The 22478-nt window shown below is 37.5% G+C and overlaps 1 protein-coding gene across 4 annotated transcripts in view; it reads left to right on the top strand.

The window, feature by feature from the left end:
- LOC131044844 (uncharacterized) overlaps positions 1–15844 on the top strand; it is a 201678-nt gene extending 185834 nt beyond the window's left edge. For all 4 annotated transcript variants that reach the window (XM_057978294.2, XM_057978293.2, XM_057978296.2 and 1 more), the window contains 7 exons: positions 11261–11349; positions 11480–11536; positions 13024–13147; positions 14164–14330; positions 14445–14517; positions 14679–14805; positions 14900–15844. In XM_057978294.2, the coding sequence (XP_057834277.2) occupies positions 11261–11349; positions 11480–11536; positions 13024–13147; positions 14164–14330; positions 14445–14517; positions 14679–14805; positions 14900–15032 (770 nt within the window). In that variant the 3' untranslated portion in view covers positions 15033–15844. The remainder of the gene's footprint in view (positions 1–11260; positions 11350–11479; positions 11537–13023; positions 13148–14163; positions 14331–14444; positions 14518–14678; positions 14806–14899) is intronic.
- The last annotated feature ends 6634 nt before the right edge of the window (positions 15845–22478 follow it).

The following is a 22478-nucleotide window of genomic DNA, read 5'->3' as shown; positions in this document are numbered from 1 at the left end:
ACATCAAAGTCCGCCCCAATGCCTTAGTCAATTTTTTTCACGTTAATAGAGGCCACGAAGGAGTTCTAGACAAAGTCCGCCATACCTTGGAGAGGTTGGCTAAAATCGCCAAAATTTGAAAAAGATGGAAATAAAATTTGAAAATCAACCTACACATGGAAGGTCAAACAAAGTCAACATGATGTCACAAAATCCACAGAGATTTCAAAATAAAATCCAAAATGAAGAAATATCTAAATAAAAAAAAAAATCCTCAAAATAAATCCAAAATGGAATGTTTTTTTTGAGAATATTGAGGGAATATTAAAAATTTATTGAGATATTAATTCAAAATGGAAAGTTTTTTTGAAAGGGAATATTGGAGGATTAATGAATATCTTCAAACTTAAATCAAAATAGAAAGTTTTTTTTTAGAATTAGAAGTATGAGTTGGATGATTTTAAGGGTTTTTCTTAAAACTTGTCTACAAATACTTCATTATCAAATTCATTATTACACCAAGAAGTTCAACATTACTAAGGAGAGCTTAGTAAAGTATGTCAGTTTGAAGATCATCTGGAGGAAAATCTAGATATTGCTGGAAGTCGGACAATATTTTGGCAGAAGGCTTACAAATTTCTGGAGAAAGGCATCTTTTCTGAATTTTCTCAATATTTTGGAGAAAAGTCTAGCCAAGTCAGAGGTAAAATTAAAATTGTGAATTTTCTGAATATTTTTCTAGAATTTAATAAATGATTTTGGAGAAAGAAAATTCAATTTTTTTGGGCTAAGTATGAAAATTTTCGAAAATTTTAAACACTTGATGGTGACTTCAACTAGCTTCAAGGCCGAGGGTCTGGAGGTGAAAATTCAATTTTTTTGGTTAAGTATGAAAATTTTCGAAAGTTTTAACATTTGATGGTAACTTCAACCAGCTTCAAGGCTGAGGGTCTGGAGGTGAAAATTCAATTTTTTTTTGGCTAAGTATGAAAATTTTCGAAAGTTTTAACATTTGATGGTGACTTCAACCAGCTTCAAGGCTGAGGGTCTGGAGGTGAAAATTCAACTTTTGTGGCTAAGTAATGAGAGTAAAAAAATGAAAATTTTCCAACACTTAGCCATTTCGCGGCCCCGTTATTTTTTATTTTATTTTTTTCGAAATTCTGCAGAATTCTTTCTAACTTAAAGTTTTTATCATTCATCTGCAGGTCTTGAGCACCATGAAGTTCCAGGTAGATAAAGATGCTCCTCCAGAGTCAAGGATGACTTCCAAGTGGAAGAACATCAGCAACACCAACCTCAGACACATCAATCTGAGGGAGTTTAAGAAGCGAATGTTTGGTCTGGACAACCTTGTGCCTACCACCATTGCACGGAAAATGATGAAGAGTGGTATCGTGCACGCTGCCGGCTTCCTCCCCACCATGCAGTGCAATGAACTAGTAGTTGAATGTGCCAAACACTACAACCCCATCAGTAAGGATATTGTTGCACCTGATGGAAGAGTGTTGGCGAATGTCAGCGATGAGGCCATCAGAGAGGCCTTCAGGATCCCTAAGTACCACAACACAGTATATATGACCAAGGACGAAGCTGACAGTCTGTACCATGATCACCTGGAAGAATATGATGCCATAGTTAATCATTCCTGGCTAGACAAGCCGAGGAAGGGCGCCTCTAAACTCCAGAGAAAAAGCCTAGTGCGAGCATACTTCAAGGAGGACATTGGGGACATGATTGTCTTACTCAATAGAATAATAGGAAATCCTCAGGGAGCTCCATTCGAACCCTGGATGTATTATTTCATTAATGAAATAATCAATGGAGTAAAAATGATAGACTGGGCCCGTATGATCAGCGACAGTTTAGAAAGCTAGCTAAGGAATCTGGAGGCAAATAGGACTTTCTTCATGATTTCTTACTTGTTCTATTCTTTGGCCAGGACCTACAGGTACAGAGGTCTCACTTGTAGAGAGGAGAAATTGGGAACAAGGAGAACCAATTTCCGGTATATGATTGCTATCCCCAGCTCCATATGGAGGAGAAGTTCCATTTCAAAAGGGTGAATGATGCCTTCCTAATGCACATTACCCGGACCCTTCAAGGTGGCTTGCACCAGAGGCTCTCTCAAGAGTCTATGGACTTCATCGGTCGGTTTGGGTGTTGGTACATCCAATATCCAAAGTTCACTTACTTCCGAATTCAGGGATTCTCTGGTCCTCCATACAAGCTTCCAGCTTACCCTACCAACCGAGTGGTGTTGCTCGAGGTTGTGAGACAATTGGAGGAGTATATAGTGATTCAAAGGGATAAGCAGAAGAAGGCAGGCACATCCTCACTTACAATTGGTAATGGGCTGGAAACATGTCCATCATCACAAGCTACAGCTACCACTGAGAAAGAACTGGCTTGGTATCCCTTTTACCAATACAAGGCAAGAAAAGATTTCAATCCATTCCAGAGCATAAAGAAGATCGAAGGGACAACGTTTGAGCACAGACTAGATCTGGAAGACTACTGGGCTAATGCAGCCGATAGTTTCGAGATCCGGAAGAGGTTTTGGTCAAGAATTCCTCTAAGCATGGTGAGAGCAACGGAAGTGTTCAAAGTTGCCGATCAGGTGGAAGAAAGCCTAGAACTTCATCAGCCAGGTTTTGAGAAGATGAAGAATGAACCTTTAGTCTTGATAGATTGGACAGAGGGAGAAAAATCAGATCTAGCAGACCTCATGAGGTAAGTGTTTGAATACTCAAGGTGGTGGGCATCTGAAAAGACAAAACAGCTGAAGGCCAAAGGTATGGTTCTAACTTATGAATTAATGGGAGTGGATGATACTCTGTCCATCCACCCTTGTACCTCCGTCGGTGATGCTCAGAATCTGAAAAGTGTTGGATCTCGAAAGAGAAAGGAGTTGGGTGGAAGCTCCACAAAGGGCACAGGGAAAAGGGCTGTAGTTGAGAGAAGAGAATCCAGCGAAAGTCACTCCATCCTAAGTGCTACTTCCATTGCGCTTGATCAGAGTACAATTGGGGAACAAGAGATAAATATCTATGTGAGTGATGATGAAGTAAGAGTGCTTTCTCAGCCAATTGAGGAGGTGATGGAGAAGGTCTTCCGAACTCCAGACAGGGGGCAGGATGAAGCCCCTATAATTTTCTTGGATGGCATACTAGCAAACCCAGGAGAAGCAGACGATGAGTTTGATCGGAATACTCTAGAACAATCAACCATTCCTGATTGGCTGAGAGCAAGACTAAAGGCCAAGGTTCCCAAGGAGGTCCACTCAACCGAGGAGGCTACTGCAGCATTCCTGGAGAAGGTGAATGAGCCCGCCGCAGCTAAACCGCCCAAACCAACCAAGAAGTTCTCCTTGATTCAAAGAGACAATGCCGGATTCAAGACAGTCCAGATAGCAGTGCCCAAAGAAGGGAAGACTAGGGACAATGTCACCGCAGATGACTACAAGATCACCACCATAGAGATGGGTAAGCCTACCCAGGACTAGGAGGTCCAATATTTTGATGACTCCTGTAATGTTCTGAAGACAAGGTTGGCTCATGAGAAAGAAAAGAGAAAGAAAGTGGAAGAAGAGAACCAGCAGTGGAGGAAGTATGTTCTCCATCTTACCAGCCCGCTCAACCATGAAGTCCCAACTACTCCACCACAACCTCTTCAACAGGGATCAATGAAGGACTATGATGAGATGAAGGGATCGTACACTCAAGAAAAGGAGTGGATTTCAGATGCTGTGATATGTTCTGACACCCTGGTAGAAAACTTAGTATCAGCACATGAGGCAACTTCTTTGTTGATTGATCATATCCAGGATCTATCATCCAATTGGGAAGAAGTGGATGAAATTCAGAATGAAATACTCCCTCACCTAAAGGTTATCCGAGGCATGTCAAAGAAGAGCTTAGTGGATGCAGGCATCATACAGACAGGAGACAAGTACGACTTCGGCACGTGGTACTATGCTCTGGTCACTCGGATTGAAGTCCTGAAGAAATCCGAGACCAAGTGTTTTGAGACAGAGGCAAGGGTTAGAGAGATCCTGGGCAAGGTATTCCGGGTGGCGTCAGAGATCTGGCAGAAGGAAAGCCTAAGGGAGAAGCATTTACAAGCAGAGAACCTGAGAGCCAGGATTCAGACAAGCTTCTTCCGAGATTCAGGGATGATTGACAAAGGCGATCTTTCTAAGATTGCAAACTTCCTCTCCATCGATGACAACTTCCTCACCCAGGCAGTCGAGTGGGAAGGCATCCTTGCTACCTGAGCCGACGATGTGGATCTCGTCGATTTCCAAATTGGCGGTTTGCCAAGTGTCACCATAGAGGAGGTCAAGCTCATGGTGTCCAGATACGTTGAATCTCTAAAAGAGGAAAGTGGCCACTCACCTCAGTAAAATTAGCAGCTGCGCCACTTGTCACTCTTTCATTTGCTTGAACTGATAGTATTTCGGGAAACCCTAATTAGGGTTTAGGACTTTCAATCTTGGCCCTTGATCACTATTTGATCTCGACCATTCATTTATTTTTGAGAAACTATATAAGGTTGCCTCCCCTCATTTGAAAAGGGTGAGGTTTTTGATGTATTGTTGCTTAAGGTCATTTCCAGATAATATATTGCATGTGCGCTGCTTTGTAATCTCTATTATTTGAATGATTTGCATGGTTTCAATTGCCTCAACACTTAGTTAAAATTAATCTAGATTTGCTTTCATTGTTGTTAATTTGAATGAAGGATTTGATAAGTATCAATTGATGGTGTATTTCCGCTCATACTTTTGGTAAATGGATGATTTCCATTCTACCGTGCAAAGTTAGTCTGAGCCCATCCCCTGTGCATCCCAACATCTCAATCATAAGCACAACCCATTGAAGATTGCACCGGCCTTGTGTAGTTGTCCCTAGTGTGGCGAAGCAAGGTTTGGTTTCTCGAAAGCATCCAGTTGATACCGTCTCCAGAATTCGTAGGATTAGATTAGCCTTCCTGAACCCTATCTCTTTTTCCCTTTCTTTTGAAAGTCTAAATCCTAGAAAATCCCCCCAAAAAAAGAAGAGCCTAAAAATTGCTAAATCCATCTAAGTCCAGCAGTTCAAGAATACTTGTTAAACGTAAGTCCCCCTTGAAAATTTCAGCATACACTACCCAAGAAGCTATTCCACTAAAGTCGCTTGTTTCGCACATATAGACCTTGGAATCAGTAGTGATTTTTCAGGAGAGGATAGAATACCTTCGGGTATCCTATCCTAATGTTTGGTAGATGATAAAACAGACACCAACACAACGCTCCCTCTTAGCTAGGGAGATATCTTTTCAAATATCCATGTCATGGAGTCTCTCAACATGACATCCACAATGGCTACTCCCATTTGTGGAAAAGAGTTCATCACGGAGTCACTCAACGTGATGTCCACCATGGCTACTCCCATGTGTGGAAGGGAACAAGTGCACAAGTGCCCATCACGGAGTCACTCAACGTGATGTCGTCATGGAGTCGCTCAACGTGATGTCCACCATGTCTACTCCCAGAGGGTGGATAAACACAAGTACAAGAGGATCATCACGGAGTCTCTCAACGTGATGTTGTCTTGGAGTCACTCAACATGACATCCACCATGGTTACTCCCAGAGGGTGGAAGGAATCATATCTCCGTCTCAGAGATGAACAAGGGCTTGCACCTCATATTTCTTCGTCTCAGATAAATATACACTACAAGGGCTTTCACCTCATGTTTCTTCGTCTCAGAGGAACATACGCTACAAGGGCTTGCACCTCATGTTTCTCCATCTTGGAGAAACATACGCTACAAGGGCTTTCACCTCATGTTTCCTTGTCTCAGAGAAACATACGCTACAAGGACTTGCATCAACCTCTTGACCTCCTCGTCCAAGGTTGCCTTTGTTGGTTTGTCAAACTCCCTTTGAATCTCCAAGTACTTGCATCAACCTTCTGACCTCCAAGTCCAAGGTTGCCTCTATTGGTTTGTCAGACTCCCTCTGAATCTCCAAGTACTTGCATCAACCTTCTGACCTCCTTGTTCAAGGTTACCTCTGTTCTTGAACCAGAAAATGTTCCAGCAATCTGCACATCACATCCACATTGTAGATCGTCTCAGTTTTGTTGTAGGAAGGAATAAGCAGGTCCTTGAGCATCGCTTGATCCAACTGCATCCCAATGCGTTTCTCCAGTTCTGTCACCAACGCTGGCACCACATCTAGCATGTTTGCCAGTTTTAACAAATGGAGAAGAAAGCTGCAAGAAACTGTGTCTTTCTGCAAAGGAATGATGCTTATTAAGCTCTCAACAATCAGCCTCTGTTCTCTCATTTGTGCCTTTGGAACATCCTCTTTCCCGCTGGCCACAACTAAATGAAGGCCACCTGCAAAGTTCACATCTTCTCTTGAGCTTGCTTGGTCTTTGGAGATGGCAGGTAGCCATTTGGAAGCGTAATGCACAATGGAGGCTCTGATGAGATCGAACCTCATGCCTTTCACTTTTATGGCTGTTAAAACCCTCACGAAATGATCGATTCGAAGAATTGAAACATCTTCGAACCACCAAATAGGAGGCAGAGAGGGCTAGCGGCCTGGGCTTGAATCTTTTATGTCGCTCTAGTGACGGGGACTCACACTAGGGCTCCTACTTTGGGACTTGTATGACCATGATTTTACACCTCTGGTATTTGTGTAGGCCTTCCAGGCAATGGACTCGTTGCATCGCCTTACGATTTGTAGATTTTCCGCCCATGGAGAAAGTTGCTCGCAACTTTTCAAAACGATGATGGATTCTCTCTAGGATGACAGAACAACGTAGCTCAAAAATGCCTCCGTTTTGAATATGAGGTTTCCTTCATCAAGATCTTCCATCATTTCTAGATACTTGGCCACACATCTCAACCTTGATATGTTGGAAGCATTCAAATCGACTGCTACACTGTAACAGAACTTGGTGGCTAGTTACGATTCTGTGCCTCTTGGTATTTCGTCCAGCTTTATGTAATCTTTCTCAGTGTCGCTACGGTGGTCGTGCATTACTCTGTTCAATTTTCCACTCCTCGAAAGCAGAGGAATCTTGTGTAGATGAAAGCTCACATCTTGGATCTCCACTACTAGGTCATTTGGATAATCTGTTGCGACGTACTCAACAAATCATGCAGTTCAGCGATTGGTCTCCACTTCATCGAAGGCAGTCTGACGTTTTCTACAATTGCATCTTTCCAATGAATTGCAGTATTAAAATCTAGATGTCAACGTCTCATGTCCACGAATCAGTTGTGTAACTAATTTCACAACAGTGGCCAATCATTAAAACTGGAAAGCTATCCACAGTCCATATACGTCTTCCAGTACGCCATTCTCCATGATAAATTCAACAGTCTGAAGTACCTTATTCACAGGCACAAGACTATCAATTGCTCTGATACCATGTTGTTTTTCACAGGTATCGCATGTGCTGCATATAACTTCACGATCATCTTTGTGCCCACCACTGTATATGTTACCTGCCCTATCTAGTGTTCTCCAATAACCCCGATCAAGGGATATAAATACTAGTCAATGTCACATGAAATGACATGACTCTCAGTTGGAACAAACACGACTATAGACAAAAGGTTGCGATAGACTAACAACCCGATATAAGTATAACTAATCGTATGGGAATAAAGAATACTAACAACCGGTTAGTATATAAAGTGATTGTATGTTATAAGACAATGATTAAGGTAAGAATAAATAAAGTGCGATACCAACACACAGTTTAGAGAAAAATAAAGAAATCGCATATATACACAGCAGTGATATCTCCTGCTGCTACAATAACATCAACAAAAATACCATAGTAGCAGAAACCTTTAATAAATGGCAATAAGACAGTGATTAAGGTAAGAGTAAATAAAGTGCGATACCAACACACAGTTTAGAGAAAAATAAAGAAATCGCATATATACACAGCAGCGATATCTCCTGCTGCTACAATAACATCAACAAAAATACCATAGTAGCAGAAATCTTTAATAAATGGCAATTTATCACAAAAAAATTACTGTTCAACCTAGTTGGCAGTCTGATTTGAATTGGATCACTGATTTTTTTCTTTCATCCGTGGCACAATTCTCAAAACTACCAATTTTTCCATCTAATTGTTGGCATGATTTTTTAGGCTAATTCAGTTGCAAATAAATTGTGATTTTTTCATTCAATTTTTTTAATTTGTCTACAAGATACTTTTTGAACTTTTGGTCAAGAACTCATTTTAACATCACAGATTTTTATTTTGCCAAAGTAACCAAATATTGGATTAATTAATGTGAACTAAAGAAAACTCATCCTTCAATGAGTATTCATTCCATTCTCATTCAATAAAGGCCCAATTAGTATGTTTTGGCCTCTAACACAATTTTTGAAGGGTTTGGAGTTTTTTTAACATCATTAAACTTATGAAGATTGTTATGAATCACGAAAGTCCACATGTCCCCAAAATCCTTAATATCGGCTGAATGGTAGGGGCTCTACCCCTTGACCCTACTGTGTATCACAACAAGGTAAGCATGAGTGGCACTACTCCTTCACCCTACTAGGGCCACTACCCTTCAACCCCATTGTGGGTTGTTGCACTTGGCCCTATACCCTTGCTTTAGTTTAAAAATAAAGAATTGAGTTGTGTCAAATGGAAAAGTGATGTTTTTATTTTTGGGGGGATGAAATTAAAAAATATTGATTTTTTCTTTATATTTATGAATTTTGTAGCATTTTTCAATTTCTTGACTTTTTTCCAATTAATTGAATTACAATTAATCTTCTGGTATGCCAAGTCAATCCTGAGAAAGATGTTTGCTACTATGCAAAATGCAATATCATGGTTGGTAAACATGTAAGCATGTGAGGAGGCTATGATGCTATAGTCAACTTCTCTTATGCCTATGATATACCATTGCATATGATACATTCTTCATACTTAATGAAATGTTGGAAATGACAAACACAATTGGACCCTCATATGCCTCACCTAGAGAACATAGATTGTGTGACACCCACCTTGAAAAGCAATGTTTGAGGGTTTACTTCTTGATGAAGGACATGGAACAAACATAGATAACAATAAATTATTCCATCATCATGAATGGGGATTGATATTAGACATGAACCATTCATTAATATTATTAAAAAAATTCATCTAGTTCATATTTAAGTAGAGCTCTTGATTTTCTTCCAATTTCATCTTTTGGGAGAGGCCACAAAAGAGGTTGGGATTGGAATGTTGTGCAAGTTGTGATTGATTGTGACTATTTGTAAGTCAACTAAATTGATGGTGGAGAGTGCTTACAAAAACATTTTTTTTGACCCATGTTTTAATGTGTTGATAATTGCATTGAATAACATTGGGAAGATGGTGAAGATGATGATGGCCAAACCTAGAGATCTACATATCTTTGTATGCAGTCACCACACATCACTTGCAACCTCTAGGATTTGTTTAATGAATGAATTCCTCAAACCAACGGAGACTAGGTGTGCTAGCTATTTCACTTTGTTGGAGTGGATGTTGGAGGTGTAGGAGGCTCTACAATCCATGGTGATTTGTTGTGAGTGGAAAATGTGGGTTGGTGAAGAGAAGAACTAGGTACTAATGAAAGCAAGCCTATTGATGCAGCAACTAGATAATATTGCTCCACACTTTGCCCTTGCTTACCCTACAATTGCTTTCTCTCATACTCCACTGCAACCTATGTTCATTGTGCTGCTGATTTCAAGCCTTTGCTAAATAGGTTTCTTTGTGGTGCATCTTTCTGTAGTATGAAAATTTCTATTTCTATTTGATGATCCAAACCCCTGTATTTACCTCGAAGGAGGCCTTCCCTCCTTAAACTTCATTCTCAAACCAATTGGAAATTGAATGGCATCAAAGATGCCTCCTAATACCCCAATATTTATGTCCCTGCTAGAGAGATTATTGCTAAAAGAAAAAAAAATATAGCTCCATTAATGATATCGTTCTTGCCAATATTAATGACTTTATGTAGGTAATAGTGCAAAAACTGGATGAAAAAGTTGTCAATTGTGCTTTTCTTCAGCAATGCATCTCTCTCCTTATCTCTCACGTATAGCACAAAAAAGAAAACAACTGTTTTGCAGGATTTCCCCAACCTATAAGTAGAATGTGAAAACCTCCTTAGGCAAACATATCTCAATCTTCAAGCATAATTGAAGCTGCTGAGCAGATTTTATCCAATGAAAAGGCCAAAAGAAGGCTTTCTGAAGTTATTCACCACAAAAACTAGCTAGAAAGTGATAAAGAATATGCAGCTCACAATCCCCATAGAGAAGCATTCCTTATGGCATTACCGATTATATAAATTGAGACCCTTAAGCTCCACTCTTCAATGGAATCAACTGCATCAAGAAAAAGATGTGAAGGTCCACTTCACTTCTTTCTTTGTTCTAAACCATAACCCTACTTTAGGCCCTGGCATTTGAGTCTTTTAAATACAAATATCATCTTGGCTTTTGATGTTCAAAATATTTCAACTTACCTATGTTCCATTTGTATATCTATGGTTTCTATGTTTCTCTTTGAACATGTGATTGATGTTGTTGCTTTTAAGTTTTAAGAAAGGCTTCCTCTTCTTCAGGCTGCAGTATAAAATATATTTTTTAATAAAAAAATAAAATCATTATCAACGGTTGTATTTTTTTCATTCGTCCTGTTCTTTTGGGGTAGCTCATGTAATGTATAGCTATACTATATGATGTTTGTATGAATGTATCACTGTTGCTGCATATTCTTATAATTTTACTTCTATTGTAGGATTTGCATTTATTTATAACCCTTGTTTTTTTATGTGAAAAATGCTTTAGGCAATCCTTTTACAGTTCTTATTGTTTCTTGTAGTATTCAGTTCCACTAGCCTATTTGAGTCATCCTGTGGATATTGTCAGAATTTATTTCTCGTGTTTTCTCATTTAACTTACACAGATAATGGATATGATTAAAAATGCATGACGGTGCCATTATTATGACTCACATGTAAAAGATAAATCCAGGAAAAGCATTTATTTGTTTGACATGTTTTTCGTAGATCAATTCAGTCATCTCACACAACAATGAATAAATATAGAGCTAATTGTGAGCTAACATTTATTGATTGAGAATAGTTTCGGAATCTACAGTTCATTTTGCAAATTGTGTTTCATCTCTACGAATTATAAAGGTCTGTCCTTTCTAGAGCAGCATGGAACTTGTAATTTCATTGCTTTTCATTGCGGTTGTTCGCAGATGCAAATCTCTTAGCCATGGCTCCATTGGGCATACTTTCTAGTTCTATACTGCTGCCACTTTTGCCTATTTTATCTCAGCTTTCAAAGGTATGTTTACTAGCTCTATTTTCATTTTGAAAAGCCATAACTTCAAGATAAATTGTGCAATCTTCTAGGAATAACTCCAATGTCAAGTGGACTTATTGTTTAACTGTCAACAATCTCATTAATTACACAGCCAAGCTTGTGGCCAAGATTAAAGGAGCGACTGAAACAAGGAGTTCTATTGTGCATGGTAAGCAATAATCCACCACCTCAAGAGTCAAAAAATTCCACCTAAAATTTCTTTGCTTCCTAAATTTATTTATTTAAAATGGACTCTACAAAAATATGACCCCTGAATTTTAAATCAAGATGGTATTCTCAAGGTGACTCACACCCAGTTGAAAGGGGTTCGTTTGTACACCTGAAACAAGATAGTAATTACATTATAAAGTAAAACTGTTTCCAAAGTACATGAATTTGTACAGATAACAACTACAAGTTTTTAAAATCAGCTTATCAAAATGATTTCGCATTATGATATCATACATATAACATGTTTTGTATTGGGACATAATTCAGCATTGCAAAGTGTAACATTTTTGTAAGATTGTATGGGTTATTTTGAACCAATAATGAAATATGGTTCAATGAAGATTGACTCAAAAGTATGCAGTTGAATCTTGATAAATCATCATACAATTTGATACATTGTGAAATTGCCTCTTTTATGAAACGAATAAGCTAGGGAGCTCTATAATGAATCGTTCACTGGGCACGACACTTGCTAAAGATTTTGCAAATGGGGTAGTAAGCTAAGTGGGTTGTTGGGAAAACTCCATGGATCAGCACACTTGAGCCAGAGTAGTACTAAGATAGATGACCTTCTAATATGTTTTGGTGTTTCACCCCTATGAGCATCACCTAGATGCAATGATTGTTAGATGGACCAGTCGTGGTCATGACTAATGGGTTCTTGTGAACCACTAATAAAATACAGGTCAATGAAGATTGACATGAATCTCTGCAAGTGAATCCCAATAAACTATCACATAATTGCAAAACCACCACTCCAGTGAAAATAAATGAGTATAATAAGCATTTGACTGCACATTTTTTTTATGCCTTATCATGCCCTAGTCATAGATGATTATTATTACTATTTACTCCCACTGTTGGCATTGTAGGCTCTGAATTCCTCATTATTTTTGGGTTTGTGTGGGTTGATCATTCTGCATGTCTTGAACCCCTAGAATTGTCTATTGTTCTTCATGCATCATAATTCTTTCATGATGTTTTCTAATGTTGCTTTTTGTGCAAAATCTGCTCATTTGTTGGCTTGAAGCCACTCTTAATCTTTCCTTCGTAGCTTTCAGGATTTCATATATATTAGCACATGTATTTCTACTGTGGTCATTTAATTTTTTCCTAATCTTAGCACAAACTTACAATGAGATTGCTGGCCTATGTTCCATATTCCATAATGCAATTGATGATTAACGTGATGCACTAAAAGGTTGATGGTAAATTAGCAATACTTCTTGATATAGTTTCTCTGTAATATTACAAGCAAGACCACTCAACCAACATTAACGAGCTATCCTATAACAAATCTCTTTTATTTTTCAACTCTTCCATATCAATTTTTATTTAGTAAAATTTGAATTTTTAATATAATTCATAATATATAAAAAAAAACATTGGCTCTAATTTTATCTTATAACTGGTTCACAAGTGCAGGTTGTCACACTTCCTCTAATTGCAGTTATACTCACACTAGCAAAGCCAATTGTTGAAGTTGTATTTCAAAGGTTTGCCTTCGATGCACATGCAACAGCATCAGTTTCATCTCTTTTAATTTGTTGTAAGTATCACTTCCAGATTGTCTCAAGAGTAAAAAGTTTCCTTGATCAGAGCACAATGTATTTCGTTTTCATTTCAGGACATAACAATATGAATGTATGAAAATGCATATGCTTTAACAACTGATCCATCTTAAATGTTCGGAGTTTGACAGTATAGCCTTTGGTTATCCTTGTGAAATCGCTCATAGCAGTTTTCCTTTCCAAACCCAATATCAACCAGGAATGTTAATTAAACTCGAAAGTCAGTAATAAGTTAACTTTTCTTCATCCATTTAAGGTTTTGCCCATATAGCTGTCCGACTTTAAACTTTGGTATACTATTTACTTGATAAAATTTTATCTGTTATATAATGATTTAAGGATAAGCTGGATCAAATTCCAACTACAAACAAAATAATAACCAAGAAAAATATCAAAATAGGAGGGCTTGTCTGACTACACAGTTTTAGCACATTTGTTTTTATTTGAACACATAGCCTTTGTTTAATCAGTCGTCAAAGCTCAACTGTCTGAGCTCAGGAATAAGATGAAGTTTCCATACGTTAGAAAACAGTGAACTGTCAAGAAGATGTTTCTCTATTAGATGTTATTAATCTATAAGAAACTGAAATTTCTAATTTGAGTTGTACGATTTCTTTTGAGCTAGCCACATCAGATAAAAGGATGCATGAAGCGGACATTAAGGTATCTCTGTACAAACACATATTTGATGTGACATTGTAATGGTTTTCAAAACTGCTTGCCAAGTATGATTCAATACATAGCTTCCTTATAGAGACTTTCATAATTGCAAATCATAGCAAATGCAACTCTTTTGTCTTGCATAATTCATTGATCTCTATTTACTTTTAAGAATGTGCATGTGTCTGCATGTTAACATAGCCTTCTTATAGAGATTTCATAATGGCAAGTCATAGCAGATTAACATTTTTGTTTCGTATGATTCATCAATTGCTATTTACTTTTAAGAATGTGTATGTGTCTGTATGTTAATCTGTTATGACTGTATAAACAGATATTTTAGGCTCTCCCTTCTATCTAGTGCGGGACCTGCTTATCAGGGTGTTCTATGCTCTTGACAATGGCAAGTCACCATTTCAAATCAGTGTTGCTGCAATTATTCTGAATGCTTTTTTGGACTGGCTATTCATCTCAAAGATGGGCTTTGGTGCTGAAGGTTTGGTATGTATTTTATTCATACCCATTACTATTATCTGTTAAATGTCAAAAAGTAAGAACAGAATTTGTAAGGAATCTATTCTCAACAGTTTCTAATGGTAACGCTGTTCTCTGTAGGTTATTGCAACATCATTAGTAACTGTTGTTTCAATGGCCATACTCATGGGTTTGCTCTCCAACAAAATTCGGGGTATGCTGTTTCAACTTGCAAACAGAAATGCAATTTTGTTTGACATGATAATAGTGTTTCCTATACAAGAACTTGCACCATCTTAATACAAGAGGGACATGGACTCTTCTTAACCAAGGAATTTCTAAATGCTTACTAACTCTGCACACTTCTATGTATAGGGCTGAATTTGAAAGAATGGATTACACCATCCCTTTTACTTGTTGCATCTTGTGTCTTATCCACGATAATTACTGCATCAGTTCATGCAAGGCTATATGCTTTTTTTTCTCATATATTATCAGCAAGGTATATATATGTCTTTAGAATTTATTTTCATCTTCTGTTTATGCAGAATGCAGATGGACTTGTTCTAATTAATAGTATCTCATTCTGATTTCAGGGCTTATTGGATATCGCAGTTGCTTTCAATATTGCTGGCTAGTAGCATGGGTGTCTTGAGTTTTTTGTTTCCTCTCTGGTGGCTTCAATTACAAGGATTGCAGATTATGAGGAGACTAAATTATAGAGATTAGTTGCCTCATTCTTAGAAATTTATCATTTAGTACCATTCTGTTGGCTTTTTGGTTCTCTCCTTTTGAGGTTCTAAACTAGTGCTTCTGATATTCTTCTTTGGCTTCTTCTAAAGCTACATGAGTTATTCTGATCTTTTCTATCTGCACATTAGTATTGTAACATATTGTACTTTTTTGAATGGTCAAAACTTTCAAGTTATTATCTGCCCATCTCAACATTTTCTCTTTGCTTTGATAACAAAGCATTAGATGGTATTTAGCAAACAGGAATAGTAGCTAGGCATTTCTTCTCTTTTTTGAGCTTGCTTATATCTCTTCATATTTTCATGTGAAGTAAAATCACAAGAAAATGCAAAGATAGCGTAGTTTCCAAACATTTATTGACCTAATATATTCTATACAAGTTTGGCAAGGAGTTCCTTTACATTGGCTATAAGCACCTACAACTTAAATGAGCTACAAAAGTTCTATAGATCACAACAATAGAGCTTGCATATTTATAAATGTTTATTAAAAAAATGCTTCTACATTTCAAGGGGTGGTTTCCCAGGTTTAGTGAAGTGTGATGCATACTTCTTAATGTTGTATTTATCACATCTGATTACGATGCCACATCATAAGAGCTAAGTTGTGTATGCATTAAGTATTGAAATTTTGTATAAAGAATCTTTTGGACTTATCTGATTTTGATGCCATACATAAGAGTTGTATATGCTTGTAAGTATTGAAATTTTGTATAATAGATTCCTTTGTACTGAACCTGGATTCTAACTTAAGTTCGTACTTGAAAATTTGAGGAACTCATTTCTGCTTATGCTTGCTCTCTGTGTTGAAGTTTGTATTATTCCTTGAAACTTTGTGCTTTTAAATGTGGCGAATAGACATTGTTTGTGGAATCTTTTAGTTAGCTATGGTGTCAGGCTCTCCGTAGTGAGGGACTTTGGTCTCAATTTGGTTCCTGTTGCCTGGGACAAACTAAGAATTACAGATGATTTTTGCGAATAATTTTTTTTGGACCAAAATTTTTATGTAACAGTTTGGGAAGATCATGAGCATTAATATTCTTTAGAGTAATTGAAATGATGAAAGAGAATTAATTAAAATTGATGTTTATCAGAAAATTTCAGTATTTGAACAGAATAAATTGTGGGAGCAAATATTAGTTTTACATTAAAATTGTTGGTGTTTATATTAAATATACTGGAGACTGCATTTACATCCATTTGGTCTTGCAATCAAAGCATCGTGTACTACGTGCAACATGTCAATATGACAATCAAATTTTAATTACCAAAACATGTAATTCTTGTGTATTCCATTAGAATTGTTGGTTTTATATTAAATATGTTGATGTTATATTTACATTCATTTGGTCTTACAATTAAGAGAATGTCATACAACATAACAATGGCGACAAGCAAGAGTGGAAAGATATTGGCGACAAGCAAGATCGAAAGGGTTTTTGCATTCTTTGGCGATGGCATTAAAGGAGATGGCGGTTCTGATGGCAAGGGAGACAACAATGATGTTGAAGACTAGTTCTATGGTGGGAGCATTGGAGGATGGCGATCATAGCTTGTGGGTTTTATGGTTGTAGGCACGATGACTTGTGCAAGAGCATTGAGAGGCCACTATTGCTTCTAATAGCGGTTTGGGTCTTGGGTTCTTTAGGGGTTTTCTCTCCTCTATAACCCATTCCCATTCCTAGCCCTAGATTCATCCTGGCGTCATCGTTGCCTCTGCAAAGGTTTTTTTTCTTCGGTTCCCCCTATTGCATCGGTTGCTCAATTAGCTTTGAATCCTAAGTGTTAGCAAGATTACCGTGTGAGGGTTGTCACTATTGATACCCAAATTTCAAATGTTCATCTTGCTCGTCCCTCTACATTGAACTTTGCTCTTGTATGTTTTGATGGGGATTCGACTTTGTGTTTGATGAAAGTGGTCGATGTGCCTTCTTCTTGTTCTAGTGCTAACATCTTTTTACAAGAAGACTATGGATTTCGACCTAACATTGATGTTATTCACTACTGGGCATCCAAGTGTTGGAATGTTTCTTCTAGTAAATTTTAGGTTACTGTTATGTTAAATAGTTACCTCTTATTCTCCCTTAAATCTTTGGAGGATTGTTCATGCATGCTTCAAGGAGGTCCTTGGTTTCTTGGTAAGGCTTATCTTTACTTATTAAGATGGGTTCCTAGATTTGACGCTACTAAGGTAAACATGGCTTCTATTTGGGTGTTTACACTCCTTGAGATTCTATTGGTATTGTTGGAAGATAGTATCATTCAAGGCATTGCTAATGCTATTGGTCAATATGTTGCTTTTGACAATGTTGCAAAATTTTGATAAAGTTTCGTCTTTGTTAGATTTTGTGTTTGTGTCAGAGCTGATAAGGTTTTGCCAAGCAATATCAAATTGTACTCAAATTTAGGTGTTTGGGAGTAGAAAATTCTTAGTTTTTTTGTCAACTAAACGACACTCCAAATTGAGGCAAGAAGAAGAGATTTGCATAGACATTAGTAATTCTTTAAGCACAAGGTGCATGTTAGCTTCTGCACTCTTAATGAGGTCATGGAAACCACTATGGGAGCTCACTACAACAAGGATCATGGTTCCCCTTGCAACAAAAAAAGAAAATCAAAAGCTGGTTTTTAGTGACCTTTGATTGAGTCTAACAAGTGTGATGCAAAAATAATGGAACATTAAAAATGTGTTTTGTTCATCTCAATATTTTTTGTATTATAGATAGTTTAACAAAATATATACATCATAATGAATTTCTCAAAACTGTATGTGACCACATAGGCTTAGATATGCAAGTTGCAAATATATGAAATTGAGTATAGTGTACTCAAGACTGTCTACTTTTATACAATAAATATGTAACAAACAAAATATTTATCACAAAATTGTTGCAAAGTTTATTAACATTTATTGCTATTGGTGTTGTAACAACTCCCTTGTTCTACCCTTTTATTTACCATGTTTTAACCCACTAGTAAAAAGAAAAACATTGCCAAAATAATAAATTTTCTTTTTTTTCAAATCAAATAACATAACAGAAATAAATTTCTTTCCATTTTCATTTACTTTGAATCATAAACGATATCATATTCATGAACATATGATTGTATTTACAATAATTTTTTTCATGCTTCCATTTGCTTTAGGAATAAATGATTACAAATTTAGTTTCTCTGAACTTGTAGAGTACATAAGAAATATATAGTGGTCCAGATGTCCTTCTTGGCATACATCCTCAAATATCGGCCGCCATCTGCATGAGGAAGAGCATCAGTCAAGTGCTTTTCCACCCAAGCAACACTTAACAGCCCCTCGTGCCTCTTCTAACTGAAATGGCCTGACCCTTCGACGAAGAGTTTGGTTTGGTAACCTCACAATATTAAAGCCTTGTGAGCATAGTGTTGTGTCCTGCATAACTATTGATATCATACTTAAGTTTCATCCTATTAGTATGACGTTTCCTGCCTAGTATGCAAACCCGGATCACAGTGAACTGATAATGTAGACAAAGACAACCTACATTACTTTGGCCAAAGAATTCAACACTCGTTACTTTGAGTGAGAGTCATATGTCGACCCACTTATTTTCTCTATTTGGATAACTGACCATAACTATCCCATATTTATCCCATGAGTTAAAAATAGGAAACATATAAAAACAATCCAAACCTAGGTTAATCTAACCCTAGATTACGGACTCGTTCCTTCCTATATTCGTGTTAACATCATGGCATAAATATAGCTTATAATTCCTATACTTGTTTCTAATCAAAAGACTTCTAATTCAATCTCACAGGAAAACAAGTACTTTCAATAACACAATCTTTCTTGTTCAATCAAGTCTATGCAATAACATATAAATAACATATAAATAGGAAGAAGAATTTCTCATGCCTATAATAAAGCTTATAATGCAAATTGAATCCTTCCTCCAAAGATGCTAGCTCCTCCACTATTCCTCTATCCTAGAATTTCCAAGCCTTCTATGAAATAACTATCCTATTCTCTTTCACTTTAACACTATTCTCCACAATGAAAATAAGTGCACTAAGCAATAAGACTAATGAAATGGAATTGAAAATGAATGAACCAATGAACCAATGAGAGAATGAATATCATCCTCCAAGATTGCTCATCTATATATACCAAGAATACGAGAAACCTAATACTACAATCAAGCTCTCTAAGTTGCCACAATTCACATGCTTATTGACACCACTATGACTTAGCAACTAATTACTATCCTATGATTGACACATAATAGTCTACCAAAATGATACTACGAATCAGCCTCTTACTAAGTCACAATGATTAATTATCATTGATTACTTACCTAAACAAATAGAACTATATCTCTACATTCCTATAAAAATACAAGTAGTAATAACCTGGTTGTTACCTAGTTAATTATCTCACATACTCCTAATCAAAATTGACTTCTACCTAGTTACCATACTCTTATCGACCAAGTCTTATTATGCCTATTTGCTTTATACAAAATCCACTTGCTAAGCTTGGAAAGTGGGTTGACTTTGTCAAAATTACACATGGTCGATGCATATCTCGTTAATAATGTGGAATGATGTGTGTCAAGCACTTAATACATAGTGCTTCCCTTGCAATTAAAAAGGGAGAGGTGGCGGTGTTACCACCGCACCACCCTCCATAGGTTTAGGGTGTGCCACCCTCCATGGTTGGCACCCCTTCCTTAAAGCACTCCTCCCTCCACGTAGAGGTTGAGATGAATGAACATGCAGGCCGATTACAATTGAATGATTATATATTTAATTATAACGAAAACATAAAACTTATAATCTGGCAATATCAATATTATTTAGTCGATATATATATATATATATATATATATATATATATATATATATATATATATATATATATATATATATATATATATATATATATATACATTCATCGACATGAAAGCACAAAGGTTAATCCTATGAAGGGATTCAATCCAATATTTCAAACAAGGATAAACAACCCAAACAATAAGACACTTCACTAAACATCACCAAACAAAACATCTCCCAAACGCTAGAAAGCACCTTATTGCCACCCAACTAATCTAACTCAACTTGACCAACTAGGTTGTGAGTGTGTGATAGCTCAATAAGGCACATATATTAAGATTACCGAACCAAATTCCTCTCTTGAGTGATACTCTTCCTCCTCCTGGAGGATCATTCATTTCCTGCATCTAACTTGGCACATCACAATAGTAGTCAGTTGTTATATATATTCAAAACATGTTTATGTGACAAAGAATTTTAACTAAACAAGTAAAAGTAAAATAGTAGCATCACAATGGGGTGTAACATATCCTCCCCCTTGTGAATCATCGTCCTCGATGATTTTTAAGTATCAACTATAAAGCATAACTTAAAATAAAACATAGTAGCATTGTTTTTTTTTTTATGATTCTATAACGGAGGAAATTTGCTACCTCAAAAATGATGAGTCCTTGAGAACAAACTATCCCTCTGATACCTCCTCGAACTAGCACTAAGATGAAGCAGGGGATAACAGAATTATGCTAAGATGTTAGAAATCCAAGAGGACTCTTTGGACGACATTGCTAAGCCTATGTCCTTGGGACGAGCATGCGGAGCTGGGACACCAGCGCAACAAGTTGTCGTCCTGTATGGACAAAGTGCAGAGTCCGAGCCGAAAGTTCTAGACGAACCGACAGAACTTAGAAAGTAATAGAAAAGAGATAAAATGAACTGATAACTTAGATTACAAAATGAAATGAGAAAATAAAAGAAAATGGAAAAATCTCACAAAGTGTCCACGCTATGAAGCCTCCCGCAAGATAAATTCTTCCTCGCGATGACGTACCTACACACATGCAAGAGAGAAAATGTTGGGGGTTGTGTTTTGGAGTCTGCCTAAGTCAGACCCCTGTTTTGGTGTTTCCACCTCCACGAACAACCCAAGAAGCCACGAGAATAATAATATGATAAAGAGAAAACTGGAAATAATGTAAAATGATAAATGATAACTTGGTAAATGAAAGGAAAAAGCAAGCTAAACTCCCCTTTCACAATACTTGTTGAGATGGTGGCATGAACTATTCAGAGAGCTACAACAATGGTGGTGTTCCCATGAGAAGTTATAAATGTTGTCCAAAGAAAATCTCCAAAAGCTTCAACCTGCAAAAGATTATCAACTTGCCCAAGGAATCCATCAAAATGCCTTGGAAATTGATAGATAAAGCCCTGGAAGGAAACCGGACATCGATGGGCGCATGCAAAGGCATTACGATTCCTTCTGAGCACAGGCGTAACGCTCAAATGGCCACCTACAGACTATTAGTTTCACGGGACGCTAGCGCACTGCACAGACGTCTTCGCGTCGCGCCTTAGTCCTTGAAGGTGACAGGTCGACAGGGTTGGTAATGCATTTGCTTGAAGCTGACAAGGATGATCCAAGTGGACAAAAGGACAAAGGTGGCGAAGCCCGACCTCTGATGACATGGAGGAAGGTGCCATTTGCCACATTAATCACAAGGGGTGAGATTTTTTATATTACATTTTGCCCCCACTTTAGTGAGCATGCCTTTACCGAGGAATACAAAGCTAAAGTAGAGGAAGATAAAGAACAAGAAAGCCGCAATAGGGAGGTAAATTTTCGTTGATCAGACGAGGTTTCCCCTAGCAAGATGATGCTGAGATTTGGAAATAGATATTGCTATCTGGTACATCACAAACATGCTAGCTGCAAACTAGCATGATGGATGATAAGATAAAGAAGTGGATGAGATGACGTGACAGAAACGAACCTCGCTTTGGAGGAAAGCCCCTAGTTACGGAAAGATAGGAGATATGCAGTCGCCAAGATATAAGATATGTCGGTATGGGTAGCAAGATGTGTTATGCTAGATAGCCATACGATAGGGCATGACATGCCTATATGGATAACATACGATAGGGTGAGATAAAAGATAGATTTGTTGACATGGATAGCGACATGCTAGATAGCCATGCGATAGGGCAGACAAATTTGGTAAGTAGTAGATTGGCCCCTACAAAGGCAAACAAGAAAGATAGATCAAGAATGGTTTGACCCCCATGTAGGCGATCGTGAAAGAGATCGAGTGGCTTGGCCCCCACCTAGGCGATCTTGGAAAAGAAAAAGATCAAGTGGTTTGGCCCCCACCTAGGCAAACATGAAAAAGCAACCGATAAAAGATACCAATGCAAAGGCTAAAAAGATAAACGCAGATATGATGCCCCCCCCCTCCCTTAGAATGATATGAATGGAAGACATGTCATTCTAAGGAGAAGAGCAGTTGTGGCACGTCAACATAGCAAGATGTTTCTATGGAATGCCACCAGGAGAGGGTGACACATAAATGTCCATAACATCTGTGATGAAATGCAAGAGGATAGGGGGGATCCG

The sequence above is a fragment of the Cryptomeria japonica genome, chromosome 1, assembly GCF_030272615.1.
Source record: "Cryptomeria japonica chromosome 1, Sugi_1.0, whole genome shotgun sequence".
NCBI classification, from domain to species: Eukaryota; Viridiplantae; Streptophyta; class Pinopsida; order Cupressales; family Cupressaceae; genus Cryptomeria; species Cryptomeria japonica.
Note: the sequence above shows the minus strand (reverse complement) of the source record. Positions and strands in the feature narration are given on the sequence as shown.